Source organism: Leucoraja erinacea, chromosome 23 (assembly GCF_028641065.1).
Source record: "Leucoraja erinacea ecotype New England chromosome 23, Leri_hhj_1, whole genome shotgun sequence".
Taxonomy (NCBI): Eukaryota; Metazoa; Chordata; class Chondrichthyes; order Rajiformes; family Rajidae; genus Leucoraja; species Leucoraja erinaceus.
Window position 1 is genome coordinate 17353425 of NC_073399.1, and position 15834 is coordinate 17369258.

The following is a 15834-nucleotide window of genomic DNA, read 5'->3' on the forward strand; positions in this document are numbered from 1 at the left end:
GTTTGAGGTGAGAAGGGAAATAGGAACCTGATGAACTTTTTCACACGATGTGTGGGGGAAACCTGCCAGAGGAGGTAGTTGAGGCCGGTACAATAACAACATTTAACGATACCTGGACAAGTAAATGAATGACAAATGGTTGGAGAGATATTTGGCCAAATGCGGGTAAACAGGGCTGGTTTAGATGGCATCTTATCTCTGGACTTTGAATAAAGGTGCCAAAAATGACAGCACCTGCATGTGTAATATATGCAAAAAGAATCTCACTGTGCAGTTGCATAGGTGATAAATAAAGCCCCATTCGACGACTTTACTGCTATTAATTTGCTGCTTGCTTTAGCGCCTTCCTCTGCTCAGCAATAGCTTCTCCATTGTGAATTTTGTGCGTGGCAACACCGAGCACTCACTTCCACTTGCGTGCACGCATTACTGCAGGCTTCAGAGCGGTCCAAAAGCAAATGCAGAACAAAATTGCTAAATATGTGTGTGTGTGGAAATAATATTAAATCTCTAAGCAAACTGAGCCTCCGCTGTATTAGCCAAACAATACAGCTTCCACCCCAGATACAAAAGAACATTTTTCCACCGCATCAAGTTGCAACTCCACCTTCCAGCTTATTTAGCCGCGTCCTTTCAGCACTTGAGCAAATTATAGTGATTTTACTAATGTGTCACAGCAGGGTGCAATGACTTCCCATTTTTTACAAAGTACCCTGGCACCTTTCCAAATGCTGAACCCATTTACCACATTCCATGTAATTTTCTCAGTGATGTAACTCGTGTCTCTTTGCAAGTGCCAGGCCTCTTTATTTTCCCATCGCGCACAAATCCCCCGTTTCCGAGGGTCCTGCCCATCTACCCCTGTCGCAGTCGTTGGACTGCTGCGTAGGTGGTTTCGTTTTTAGTTTGGAGATACAGTGCGGAAACTGGCCCTTTGGCCCATCGAGTCCGCACCGTCCAGCGATCCTCGCACACTAGGGACAATTTTACATTTACACCAAGCCAATTAATCTACAAACCTGTAGGTCTTTGGAGTGTGGGAGGAAACCGAAAATCTCGGAGAAAACCCATGCGGTCACGGGGGGAACGTACAAACTCCGTATAGACAGCATCCGTAGTCGGGATCGAACTCGGGTCTCTGGAGCTGTAATTGCTGTAATGCAGCAACTACCACCGCCCAAGGTTGCTAAGCTGGTTAAAATTAGAGGTCTACTTAGCCAACAATCAAATGACGGTGCTGATCAAGATAGAAACTAAAAGTTTCGGACTTACCTAGAGCAATATATTCAAAAGAAAAAAGAAGAACATAAAAGAAAGGAGCAGAGAGCAACCAAGAGACCCTTGAGTCTACTCTGTCTTCCAAGAAGATCACGGCCGATCTTATAACTCTGGTCTTTTTTCCTGTCCAGTCCTCAAATCTGTTGACCCTCTAACAAACCCTGGCTCACAGTCTTGGATATACTTAAGCAATGAATATCCACACAAAAGCTGGAGTAACTCAGTGGATCAGGCAGCATCTCTGGAGAAAAGGAATAGTTGACGTTTCGGGTCGAGACCCTTCTTCAGACTGAGAGTCAGGGGAAAGGGAAACGAGAGATATAGACGGTGGTCTAGAGAGATATGGAACAAATGGATGAAAGATTTGCAAAAAAGTAATGATGATGAGGCAACATATCCCGTAGGTTACTATGACTGAGCAGTAACTGTTATCGGGGTGTTGTCTGGCAATTTTTCACATTTGGTCTCGAGTCACCTGACCTCTAAGTAATTCAGACCTAAATGGCGGGCCACTTCTCCTGAAACTATGGGGAGCCCGTGGTGTTGTTCATTGAGCCACTGCCACACAACATCTGTGATCCAGGTTTAATCCTCCAGGGCTGACCGGGCTGCAGTTCACAGAATGTCGCAATAGTGAGTTTGTCATAGAGTCTTACAGTGTGGAAACAGGCCCTTTGGCCCAACTTGCCCACATCGACCAACATGTCCCATCTACACTTGTCCAACATGCCTGCGTTTGGCCAATATCCCTCCAAACCTACTCTATCCATGTATGTTTCTTCAACGTTGCGATAGTACCTGCCTCAACTACCCAGCTCATTCCATGCACCACCCTTTGTGTAAAAAGGTTACCCTTCAGGTTCCTATTAAATCTTTCCCTCCCCTCACCTTAAACCTATGTACTCTGGTTCACGATTCCTCTATTCTGGCCAGGGGACTCTGTGCGTCTATCCGATCTATTCCTCTCATGATTTTGTGATTTCTCCCTGTGACAAATAGATTCCAAAACGTGCTTTGGTTTTGCTCCACATCCCAAGTCATTCATTGCCTCTCGCATATTAGTGGCAGAATTGGGGGGAGGCCAATGGGGATGTAGAGAGAATAGGCTACAGGGGAAAGTTATGGCAGAATGCGATTGCACTGTGAGCTGGCATGAAATCAATGGGCTGAACAGATTTATTTCCATGTTGCAAGGAAATACTTCCTTACAGGGAAAAAAAAAGCAGCCTCTCAGCACCTCCCCTATCACTTCCTTTAGAATTTCATTCCTTTCATTATGAATGAGATTTTACTGGTGGATTTTAGTTTAGAGATACAGCACGGAAACAGGCCCATCACCCCACCGACCAGCGATCCCCATACACTATCCTACACACTAGGGACAATTAACCTACAAACCTGTACATCTTTGGAGTGTGTGCGAGGAAACCAGAGCGCCCGGAGAAAACCCACGTGGTCACGGGGAGAAAATACAATCTCCGTACAGTCAACACCCGTAGTCAGAATCAAACCCGAACTGGCGCTGTGAGGCAGCAACTCTACCGCTGTACCACCGTGACGCTCACTATATAACATTTGGTTTTGCATTTGGAAATGGATTAAAACAGAGCACCAGCAGAGCCAGGCTGTAGTCTTTACACCTGATGGACCAAAAATGGTAGAAGATCAACATTTGGGGATCAATTGTTTGGTTTGTACACAGCACCAAGTGTTTGTGTGCCGTTGCCGTTTGCAAGGTCCTACCTGAGGGCACCATTAAGTTGACAAGAAGGGGCCCACCACACACAGCTTGTGTACGCAAAGTGAAGTGTAGCTGTGTAGCGCGTTGGAGCTGGGATCAGTCAGCTCCACAACTCACATGGAATCAGTTACTGTTCACTAGTAGGAAGCTCAGGAAACGTGCTAGCCCCCAAGTTATTTTGCCAGGATCGCTCAATCCCACGTTGCTTAATGACAATACCTGCTCTCTTGCTGGCCCTGGCTCTCGTCCCCGGCTCCATTCTCCCAATCTACCGGATTAAAGTTTGAGCCACAGTTTTTGGTGCTTGGAAAGTTTAAACGCGTTCAAAGTGGCCCAGCGTGCCAGGTGATGCGTAACATTTAAAAAATATATAAATGGGCCCAGTTGCAAACTGGAGATTGCATCAAGCACAGATGTGGTCGTAAATCTTTGATTCCACACCGATTAAGCAGAATTAAAGTTGTGGAAAGAAGTCAATCTGTCGTGGAGTCAATGCAACTTTGCAAAATCAAACCAACAGCTTCAAAATGGCTGCTCCAGGCTAACTCAGGCACAGCTCACAAGTTTACGTGAATACTCCATCTCTTCCCTCCCAGTTCCTGTCCCCACTTGCACCCTGCGCCTCCCAACTCCAACTAGAATGCAAAACTCTCAACGACTCCCCCCCCCCATCTCCCTCCCCCAGGCAATTTCCACCTCTGGTCCCTACTTCCTTGTCATCTGTCTCGTTCCTTATTTTTCCCCGTACGGGCTCACCTCTTCCCTTTTTTCTCTCATTCCCTCTGTATGCCCTCTGGTCCTAGACCCTCCCACTAGTAGAAATATCCTCTCCACATCCACTCAATGCGGGCCTGTCACTGTTCAATGTTTCAATGAGGCACCCCCTCATCCTTCTAAATTCCAATAGAAGGCCGTTTCAATAATGTTCATTTTGCATCACTAAAACCTGATGCTTCTTAAAGTGAATGGCACTAGTCACTTGGCCAATTGACAACCAGATAAACAGCATTGGTGTAGACAAAGTCATGCAGTCACTCTACGAATTACTGTGGTTATTCTGTCAGGAATAACCTCCAGTGACTCATTTGGCCCATCGAGTCTATTGTGTCTCATTTCTCCCCTCCTATTTCTCTGTGACCATACAATGTTACTCCATCACTTGCCCTTTTAACAATTTTGGCACTTACCTGCACTAAAGTCGCCGATGAATCTACCAGTGTAGGAAGGAACTGCAGATGCCGGTTTACAGGGAAGATAGACACAAAATGCTGAGGTAACACAGCGGGTCAGGCCGCATCTCTGGCGAAATGGAATCGGTGATGTTTCGGGTCAAGACCCTACTGCAGACTCTCCTTTCCTCCAAAGATGCTGCCTGACCCGCTAAGTTACTCCTGCATTTTGTGTCTAACTAATCTACCAGCATGTTTCTGAGATGCGGGAGGAAATGTGAGGACCTGAAGGAAACGAACATGATTTCAGTGAAAAGAAATCAATTCCATTCCAGCATTGAATGCAGGCCTGTGAGGAAGCAGTAACACCCGCCGCACAACCTTCCGTGATTTTAAACGCTGACTCCTCTGTGAGTGAACAGCATCGCTTCAGGTCAACTACTGGAATTCTCAACAGAAACAGATTTTGTGTGTTTCACGAGTGTCGCCATAATTTCCACGAGGGGAAGCCAAGAGAACAAGGGCACACACATTTCTTGTATCATGAAAATGTACACGTTATTAATGTCTGGCATGATATCACCCGGAAATGCATGTCATTCAGGTTAATGCCATGTAAACATGATTGGTAGGCGTTGCACAGGTGAATTTCTAGGCTTTTGTTTTACATTTATCGGTCTGACTGAGAACTAGCGAGAATAATTGTCGCTGCTACACGCACTGCTAGGCCCAGCCAAAGTAATAAAGTTCTGGGAATGAATTGCCACAGTACACAATGAGAAGTCGCAACATCACACTACTCCAAAGGGAATCAAAGGCATCACAATATTGTTGGGAAAGACAATGAGCTCACAGTACAGTACAGGAAAGCAATTGTGCCAGCATTCGAATTGAAGAATAGATTAGCAATGTGAAAGTAGGAACATGGTATAACTGTGCGGGGATACGGAGGCAGTCACAGGAAGCAATAACGTCACAGCTAGATCTGATCTCAATGTTCAGATTCAACAGAGCTGAAGAGGAGATTCGATTTTAGGAAGATGTTCGGGACAGAGGGCGGTGAGTGCCTGGAATGCGCAGCCAGGGGTGGTGGTGGAGACAGATAAGAAAGTGGCATTTAGGAGACTTTTGGATGGGCAAATGGATCTCGAACCGAAACGTCACCCATTCCTTTTCTCCAGAGATGCTGCCTGACCCACTGAGTCACCCAAGCATTTTGCGCCTGGATTTTGTGCTTGGCATCATGTTCAGCACAGACATTGTACACTAAAGGCCTGTTCTTGTGCTGCAATCTGTTCTATATAGAGGGGAAAACTTTAAATCAAAATTTGAAACCGTGAATTACACTAATGGTTATTAACGCAGGCACATAAGATCAAAATGCTTTGCTCAAGTTACAGGAAGCTCTTGAAATGAGCTCACAGGATAGGAACAAGATTATATAGTGTGTCAGGGAGGGAACAGAACAAGGCCAAATTTCCCAAAACCGCCCTTTGTTTCTGTGCCGAAACATTGAGTACTCTCACATTACCAACTCACTCCCCTATGGCACGCATCACATTAAACTATTCCAGTGACTCCCAGCTGGCTGGGGAGAAACTTGTTAAATGGTGCATGAAATATTTGATAGTAAAAAAAAAGGTACTAATTTAACCATCTCCAGGACTGTTGTCAGCTGACACCACAGTGGCAAAATGGATTGAATTTGTTCAATAACAAGTGCACAACATCACTACTGGCCTCCAGCAGGTACAGGAAGCTGGCCAGTTATACTGGTGAGGATGCAAGATCTTCCTTTGGTTAGTTATTGGTATAGGGACTGACGCAACATAGTCCAGTACGTCTGTGGTCCTTTCAGGTTACTTGGTTCACAGATACAGCGTGGAAACAGGCCCTTCGGCCCATTGTCTTCCCAGTGCACGCTGACCATCGATCACCAGCTCACACTCGTTCTATGTCGTTCCACTTTCTCATCCACTCACAGCGCACGAGGGGCAATTTACAGAGGCTAATTGATCCTGCAAACCCGCACGCCTTTGGGATGTGGGAGGAAACCGGAGCACTCGGAAGAAACCCACGCGGTCACAGGGAGAATGTGCAACCTTGGTAGATAGCGCCCGAGGACAGGATCGAACCTGGGTCTCTGGCACTGTGAGGCAGCAGCTCTACCCGCTGCACCACAGAGCCATCTTTTAACTTCCTCGTGTGCTGTACTGTTCTATGTCCTCTTGCACTTCTTTTAGCCATCCAATTCTCATTTAATTTAGTTTTGTTTAGAGATACAGCGCAGAAACAGGCCCTTCGTCCCGCTGAATCCACGTCGATCCAGTGATCAGCCATACACTCATTTTATCCCACACACTAGGGACAATTTACAGAAGCCAATTAACCCACAGACCTGCACGTCTTTGGAATGTGGGAGGAAACCGAAGCACCCGGAGAAAACCCACGCGGTCACAGGGAGAACGTACAAACACCGTACAGACAGCGCCCATAGTCAGGTTTTTTTCCTCTCTCGTTTATATTGTTTACAGCATACTATGTTTACATATTCTGTTGTGCTGCAGCAAGTAAGAATTTCATTGTCTTATCTGGAACACATGACAATAAAACACCCTGGAGTCTTGAACTCGGGTCTCTGGTGCTGTGACGAGGCCACTGTACGCCCCATTCCCAAGGCTTCATCAAATTCATTATATTGGTTACATTAAAGTTATTTGTACTTTGGCCAATTACCTACTGATTGTTATAATATGCCTTATTTTATCCTCTGATTCTACCTCAAACGCTCCTTCCACATTCGATATACATAGTTTATGGATAGGCATGTGGACATGCAGGAAACGGAGGGATCCACCTACTTTGAATGATGGTTCCTGGGTACAAGCAGCGGGATTTCTGACTCCAGTAAGCACAGACCCTGGTGGCAGGAGGCAGGAACTGGCGAGAAAGAGGCCTGACATCAAGTACCTGTGGATAAACATTTAAAAAAAAAGCCTTACAAAGTAATCTAATATTATGAATATATTGATTGCAGAGGTAGCCTCACAATGAACTCTGCAAAAGAATACTGGTAAGAATACAAAAATGCTGGAGAAACTCAGCGGGTGCAGCAGCATCTATGGAGCGAAGGAAATAGGTAACGTTTCGGGCCGAAACCCTTCTTCAGACTGAAGATCTATGTATGGAGCGAAGGAAATAGGTGACGTTTCGGGCCGAAACCTTTCTTCAGACTGAAGAAGGGTTTCGGCCCGAAACGTTACCTATTTCCTTCGCTCCATAGATGCTGCTGCACCCGCTGAGTTTCTCCAGCATTTTTGTGTACCTTCGATTTTCCAGCATCTGCAGTTCCTTCTTGAACACTGGTAAGAATATGCAACTTTTACTTTAGACTTTAGAGTTACAGCGTGAGTTAGGGTTGTGCTGTATTGTTCGATGTTCTATGTCCTCTTGCACTTCTTTTAGCCATCCTATTCTCATTTAATTTAGTTTTGTTTAGAGTTACAGCGCAGAAACAGGCCCTTCGTCCCACCGAGCCCGTGACGACCAGTGATCACCCTGTACACCAGCACTATTCTACACACTAGGGACAATTTCCTGAAGCCAATTAACCTCCAAACCTGTACGTCCTTAGAGTGTGGGAGGAAACCGGAGCACCCACAGTAAACCCACGCGGTCACAGGGAGACCATACAAATCCCGTACAGACAGCACCAGTAGTCAGGATTGAACCTGGGTCTCTGGCGCTGTAAAGCAACAACCCGACCGCTGCACCACTGTGCCGCCCCATGCGTTTAATACATAAGACTAGGCAGTTATAAATTCCTGTTGGTAAAGCTGAAATTTATATTGCTCTCAACATTATTCCTTTTATCCTGTATCTGTACACTGTGGGCGACTTGATTGTGATCATGTATATTATTTCGGCTGACTGGATAGCAAGCGACAAAAAAGCTTTTCACTGTTCATATTGACTATAAACTAAACTAAATTAATTGTGCACTGAACTGAATGCTTGGACCTGGTAATAACCTCATCACACGCCACCCTCCCACTGACTGTGCTGGACTATCTATCTCTGTCCCAGCTCATGTAAGCAGCATGAGAAGGCTATAAAACCACAGAATCACAGGATTTTTATAGAATACCTTTCATAACCTCAAACATCCCAAAGTGCATTACAGCCATTAAGGTGCTTTTATTTTGCAGTTATTGCCGCGATGTAGAAACTTGGCAGTCAGTATATGCACAGCAAGCTGCCTTGAGAGTTTGTATGGCAGTGGGGAAAGAACAGGAAATGGGACTGACAAGATTGATTCACAGACTCATAGAGTTATACAGCAAAGAAACGTGTCCTTCGGTCCAATTCACCCATGCTGACTAACATGCCTATTTAAGCTAATTCTACTTGCCTATAAACCTTTCATGCGCATGCTCTGCTCCGAGCTGGCATCAACCTGACTATTGGCAGCTATGTTACAGGCTATATTGAATAGACTATATTGTATAGACTATAGGAATTGTCTATTGTCTATTGAAGCAGCCTCTGTGCCTAAACAATTTAATGAAACATTTTGCAATTTTGATTTGAGTGTGGCTGGTTGAGGCCACTCAGGGAATGCGTCATCATGTATTGAAAAAAACATTTAGTTAGAAGTTAGGAGGGAAAGATAGATCTGCCATGGTTGAATGGCAGAGCAGACTTGATGAGCCGAATTGCTCAATTCTGCTCCTATCACTTATGAACTTATGAAAATAGCATAATAAAATATTTCACATTCACCTGATAGAGAACAGGTAGGACCTACATTTAATTCACTTCTGACAGTCCAGCATTCTCCGTGTACTAGAGTAGGGTGCCAGTCAATATTCTGTTGTGTAGGATGGGGCTCATGATTCAGAGGTGATGAGTTCAGTTTAGTTTAGAGACACAGCGTAGAAGCAGGCCCTTCGGCCCACCGAATCCGTGCCGACCAACGATTACCCGTACACTAATTTAGTTTAGAGATACAGCGTAGAAACAGCCCCTTTATCCCACTTAGACCATGCCGACCACCCATTACCCATACACTAGTTGTATCGTACACACTACCGTCAAATTGCAGAAACCAATTAACATACAAACCTGTACGTCCTTGAAATGTGGGAAGGAACCGGATCACCCGGAGAAAACCCACACGGTTACAGGGAGAACATACAAACTCCATACAGACAGCACCTGTAGTCAGAGTCAAACCCGGGTGACTGGTGCTGTAAGGCAGCAACTCCACCACTGCCCCACAGTGCCTCCCCGATAGTGTTTCTAGCTAAGGCGTGGTTGGCACTGGACAGAGGAGTCTTGTTGATACAAGCCGTACTATCTTTCTCCTTCAAATATTTATCCTATTCCCTTCTGAAAGTTAACACTGCACCTGTTTCCACCAGCCTTCCTGCCAAGGCATTCCATACTATAACGATTGGCTACATGGAAAAGTTGTCTCATCTCAATGGTTATTTTGCCAAGTAACTTTTGCAAGTGAAAGACTGCAGGGTACGAACTGTGAAACATTCCCACTTTTAATCTCAATGAATGAATTATGATGCTACGCCCTTCTCTCTAAAACCTCCATACCTACACGATTAACTGTCTCTGCTTATTGTTAAGCACAACTTAACTGTAGACATGATTCACTTTCAGCATATATTTATGTACAAATATGGGGTTCAGAGTCCAGTGTTTAAGTTAATCTGTTTGAGGGAGGCACAGCGGTAGAGTTGCTGCCTTACTGCGCCAGAAACCTGGGTTCGATCCTGACCATGGGTGCGGTCTGTACGGAGTTTGTACGTTCTCCCCGTAACCTGTGTGGGTTTTCTCCGGGATCCTCCCACACTCCAAAGACGTACAGGTTTGTTGGTAAATTGGCTTGGTATGATTGTAAATTGTCCCTAGTGTACGTAGAACAGTGTTGGTGTGCGGGGGCCGCTGGTTGGCGCGGACTCGGTGGGCCGAAGGGACTGTTTCCGCGTTGTACTTCTAAATTAAACTAAACTTAAAAGGCACGAATCTCGCCGAGAAATCAAATATCCATTATCTCATCTTGAATTCTAATTCTTTGGAAAAGGAGGCAGACTGGACAGGTTTCAAGCTGTCTGCAGTGCGCAGGGGGGAATGATCACAAAGGGAACTCACCGCTTCCTGTAGCAGTTGCTCCAGGGAGTAGATTCTTTGTCGGTTTCCTCTTTCTCCTTCAATCACAACACCATAGCTGGAGGAAGGCAGGGAGAGGCAGTTACAGAGACCCAGTGTAGATACATCCGTCCACGCATGGAAATATTTATGAATTGTGTAATCGGAGAGGATATTAGAGTCGATGTGAGGCAACCCTTTAAATTGTTTCCTTAGCTGCAGGAACATCAGCCAGTACGATTGTGTGCTATTGCAGCGTGCAGCATGCCAAACACACAATTGTCCCACTGTCAGGCGGGCTAGGGAATGCACGCCGGCCTGACTTGCCTCATTCCGAGGAGCAATGGAAAACCACTTTATATCTGTGGCCCTTTGAACTGCCCCTGGATTCAATGGCCTGGCTTCTGTAAGAAGAACAGCGGAGAGAGGGAAAATGGGGGGAGAGTACAGGATAGCCAGCAGAGCAGAGGAATCAGTCTGAAGACATTTGAATAAGAATGGGAAATAAAGTGGGCAGTGCAGTTCAGTGGTGTAGGAAGGGTCTCGACCCGAAACGTCACCCATTCCTTCTATCCAGAGATGTTGCTTGTTCCGCTGAGTTACTCCAGCAATTTCTGTCTATCCTCACTGCAGTTCAATTAGCGGGCTGAGGAAATCACTGGGTGCTTTGTGTGTGTTCCTCATGATTACCTGCACTTAATGAAGAAACAAATGCAGTTTCCTGGAGTTCTCAACAAGTGCATTAAAGAGCCATGGGGCACAGTAAATCTCTTTCTGATATAAGTTAATATATAGTATGCAGTGGATACACACATTTATAACATACAGTGTCATTGGTATTAAAGTTACCAGAAGTATTTTCATTGTTTGATTATTTTTGACTCGATGCTGCAAGGTATGAACTAGGAACACCTAAATGTCAGCAGTGTCACGTATGTTTATCAGGTGACAATGAGCCCCTGAACGTTCAAAATAGAGGATACAGTGTTCATACTCGACAGCACCATAGCATCACCTGCCACAGTATTGAAGGGATAGAAAAGAGGTCATAGGTGATAGGAGTAGAATTAGGCCATTTGGCCCATCAAGTCCACCGCAATTCAATCGTGGCTGATCTATATTTCCCTCCTAACCCCATTCTCCTGCCTTCTCCCCATAACCTCTGACACCTGTACTAATCCAGAATCTATCTATCTCTGCCTTAAAAATATTCAATAACTTGGCATCCACTGGCTTCTGTGGCAAAGAATTTCACAGATGCACCACCCTCTCCTCATCGCCTTCCTAAAAGAATGTCCTTTAATTCTGAGGCTATGACCTTTAGTCCTAGACTCTCCCACTAGTGGAAACATCCTCTACACATCCACTCTATCCAAGCCTTTCACTATTCTGTATGTTTCAAAGAGGTCCCCCCTCATTCTTCTAAACTCCAGCGAGTACAGGCCCAGTGCCGACAAACGCTCATCATCGGTTAACCTACTCAGTCTTGGGATCATTCTTGTAAACCTCCTCTGGAGATGTACAGTTCCCGAGGCTGTCCTTCGTGCTTTGAGCTATTGATCTACAGCTTGCTTAATGCCCCCTTGACAAAATTCAGCTGCGGCCACAGTGGTGTGCGTAAGTGTAGGGCCCTTACGTCAATGGACATTGCTTTTCATACACCTCATTATGCCCTGCCTATAATCAACTTTCCTACGTTTAACCAGTTAACCCAGTTTAACTATTAAAGAATGAACATGCAGACTGATGGAGATTATTTTGCTGTCTGGACTTCATGCCGACCATTCCAACGGGATCTTGAGTCTGGCACCCAAAAAAATACACTACGTTCATTATATTTGTATCCACCTGTTTTATACATGGTATTAGTTTTCCTTCTTGAATTAACATGCTCTTGGCCCTGCGCTCACTGCAGCTGCCCTGTTTATATGAACCACAGTTACTACATTACAGGGAGTCAGGAAACCAATTCCGGTTATTTTTGTTGTAATCTTAAATATGGATTTATGACCCTCGGCAGCAGGCTGTGTGCTCTTTAAATGAACTTGAAGAGTAAGACAACCTCAGACATTTTCTTCTCCGCAGATGAATTCAAGATGATTCATGCACGTTTAACCATAATATTGAGAGCATTTGGTGATCCAAGTCCATACCAAACACATTTATAAGAGCTCACGTCTGTAGCAGCAAATGGCTGTTTTTCTTCAAGGAAGGAACCAAAGATTGTGGTATAGAGTTTCAGCTCTAACTCGTTCCACACATTGAGGTTGTATGTGGGTGAATTATATCTTTCCAATTAAAGCACAATTTCCAACTGTGCCTTGGACCAAATTTCTTGATTTAGTTTATGTCTCTCTGGTGACTGAAGGGGGTTCTTCTATTAAACAGAGGAGCTGGTCGGTGGGCTTGGGGATTCTTACCAGGAAAGGAAAATCCTGATGGACGATTTAAAAACAATTTAAAGGACAGAGACAAGGGAGTCAAGAATGTTTTATTGTCATATGTCCCAAAACGGAACAATGAAATTCTTACTTGCAGCAGCACAAGAGATATCTAAACATAGTACTCTGTAAAAACCCGTAATAAACAACAAAGAAAGTTCAATATGCATACACACTAAATCTATTTTTTGTTTGTCTATATACATTTATTTGTGTATGTGTGTGTGAGAGAGTGTGCGTATGTGGTATGTACACACAAATATGTATATAGATAAACAAATATAAATCAGTATATATTAAAACATATATGCACGATGATTTGTTTATTTTATTATGAGTTTTACACACACACACACACACACACATATATATATAGAAGATAGACACAAAAAGCTGGAGTAACTCAGCGGAACAGGCAGCATCTCTGGAGAGAAGGAATGGGTGACGTTTCGGATTGAGACCCTTTTTCAGACTGGTTTGGGATAAGGGAAACGAGAGATATAGATGACGATGTGGAGAGATAAAGAGCAATGAATGAAAGATATGCAAAAAAATTAAGATGATAAAGGAAACTGGCCATTGTTAGTTGTACGTTGGGTGAAAACGAGAAGTTACTGTGACTTGGATGGCTTCAGTTCCTTCATTATATATATATATTAAATAATAATATATATATTATATAATAATATATATATATTACACAGACAAATAAATAAACAATAATAGTGCAAAGTCAAAAATAATGCTCCTAAGGATTTACTTTATTTTTGTGAAAGAGCATGAAGGAAAAACTATATCTTACATGTCAGGTGTCTGAAGTATTCTAACACTTCCCGCATACAGCAGTTTGTCTTCCTTTGGTATGAGAATGTGAAGTCCTTCTTTAAGATCTTCTTTACTGATAGCACAAGACTGAGGAACTGTTAGAAAAAAATAAACAACATCTTTTTTTCGATTGTTTTCCTGTAGTTCAATTCTTTATTTAAGTGCATACTAAATATGGTTGATGTCTTAATTCACTGATGTTATAGAACTGACCAGCATTTTCATGGCCAGAAGATTATTTTTGCAATAATTAAGTTTACTGTCTCAATAAAAACTTAATTATGAAGTTTTGATGAGAAAGATAAACACATCTGAGGTATGTCACATGGGAAATAATGCATAAATACCACTTCGATCAATCAGAAAATGATCTACGCTCATCTGTGCTTCCTTGTGTTGAAGAGGGAACCCAAAATCTTGCCTGTCCATTCCCTCCACAGATGCTGCCTGACCCCACTGAGTTACTCCAGCACTATGTATTTTATTCAGGATTCCAGCATCTGAAATTCCTTGTATCACGATTGAATTATCTTTATTGGATTCATTTGCTTTTTAGTTTAGATTAGAAATACTGCGTGGAAACGGGACCATCGGCCCACCGAGTCGACACCGACTATCGATGTTCACACGAGTTGGATGCTATCCCGTTTTCTCCTCCACTCCCTGCACATTGGGGGCAATCTACAGAGGCCAAGTAACCTGCAAACACACACACCTTTCAGATATGGCCAGAGACCAGACCACCCCGAGGAAACCTACACAGTCGTAGGGAGAATGTGCAAACTCCACGCAGACAGCACCCAAGGTCAGGATTGAACACGGTCTCTGCTGCAGCTCTACCAGTTGTGTCATTCTGCTGCTCTTTTGATTTGTCTTTGTTTGCTATAAAGAATTGCTTTATTCCACTTCCAAAAACTGGTTCCAATAAAAGTTCATGCCAAAAGGAAATGTGAGCAAAAAATGAACTAAGATAATGCCAATTTACTTTTGATTTTCCTTTTGAGAAGAAAGATGAATGGAAATGTTAGCTACTTGTATTGATTACGTTCGGAATGTCCTTTTACGCAAATCTTCATCTCCCGCTGGAACTATGTTTGTCACTCAGGTGTGGGTTGCCTTCCAACAAAAGCGTGGCATGACCCAGAAAAAGCAAACTTGTGTTTACTTTAGACTTTTAGAGATACAGTGCAGGAAGGGGGCTCTTCAGCCCACCGAGTCGGCGCCGACCAGCAAGTTAACCTACAAACCTGTGCATCTTTGGAGCGGGTAGCAAACCAGGGCACCCAGAGAAAAACCCACGTGGCCACAGGGGGAATGTACAAACTCTGCACAGACAGCACCCATGGTCAGGATCCAACCTGGGTTTCTGGTGCTGTAACGCAGCATTCTACCGCTGCACCAGTGTGCCACCTACAATGTACCACTGTGCCTCCCTGTGACTGAGCAAGGGGCATGCAGCTGAGAAGAGGCAAACTAAATAAGGATGGTGAAACATTCTATTGTTAAAATCTGTACAATATCTGGATCTTGCAATATACTGCCCCTCTAAACATCTTGTGGGTCTAACGTTTAACTAAAATATTATCGCATTATTTGTACCATTATAAATACCATTATCCTTCTGATAATGACTGACTTTGTTTCTTGTAGTGGTTATGATCTATAAAATGTTTGGTGTGCTCCATCTCTGCCTACTTTGAGAATTGCAGTCTTCCAAATGTCTCTGATAAACACCAGCTCTATATTGAAACATCATATATTGAATGTTGCTCAGTCCTGTTTTGGTTCACCATCGAATGCAGCATTTCATGATAAAAAGTAAAGTCCCTACCGTACAATTCTGCTGAATAGCTCACAGAGGCATTCGCATCTTCCTCAGAGAAGCTGCTGTCATCATCAAATGCAAAGTCACCGTCCGCTGCAAAGCTCTCCAACAGTTTGCTGACAGCTCGGCCTTTTGACTGCATGAAACAAGAATAAAGCTTTCAAAAAATGCACATTTAATTTATCTCTCATGTCAGCTCTGTGGGTGAAATATTGGTGCACGTCACTCGTCCCGCAATCAGTAAAGCAGTTTAGTTGAGTTTAGTTTAGAGTTACAGTGCAGAAACAGGCAGTGCAGAAACAGGCCCGTCCACTCACCAAGTCCGCGCTGACCAGCGATCCCTGCTCACTAACGCTATCCTTCACACACTAGGGACAATTTACATTCATA

The 15834-nt window shown here is 43.9% G+C and overlaps 1 protein-coding gene across 1 annotated transcript in view; it reads right to left on the minus strand.

The window, feature by feature from the left end:
* The window catches only part of bahcc1b (BAH domain and coiled-coil containing 1b), a 275740-nt gene that overhangs the window by 39712 nt on the left and 220194 nt on the right, over positions 1 to 15834 (minus strand). Inside the window, 4 exon segments of the mRNA XM_055653977.1 lie at positions 7050 to 7158; positions 10357 to 10432; positions 13597 to 13714; positions 15451 to 15580. Coding sequence (XP_055509952.1) covers positions 7050 to 7158; positions 10357 to 10432; positions 13597 to 13714; positions 15451 to 15580 — 433 coding nt within the window.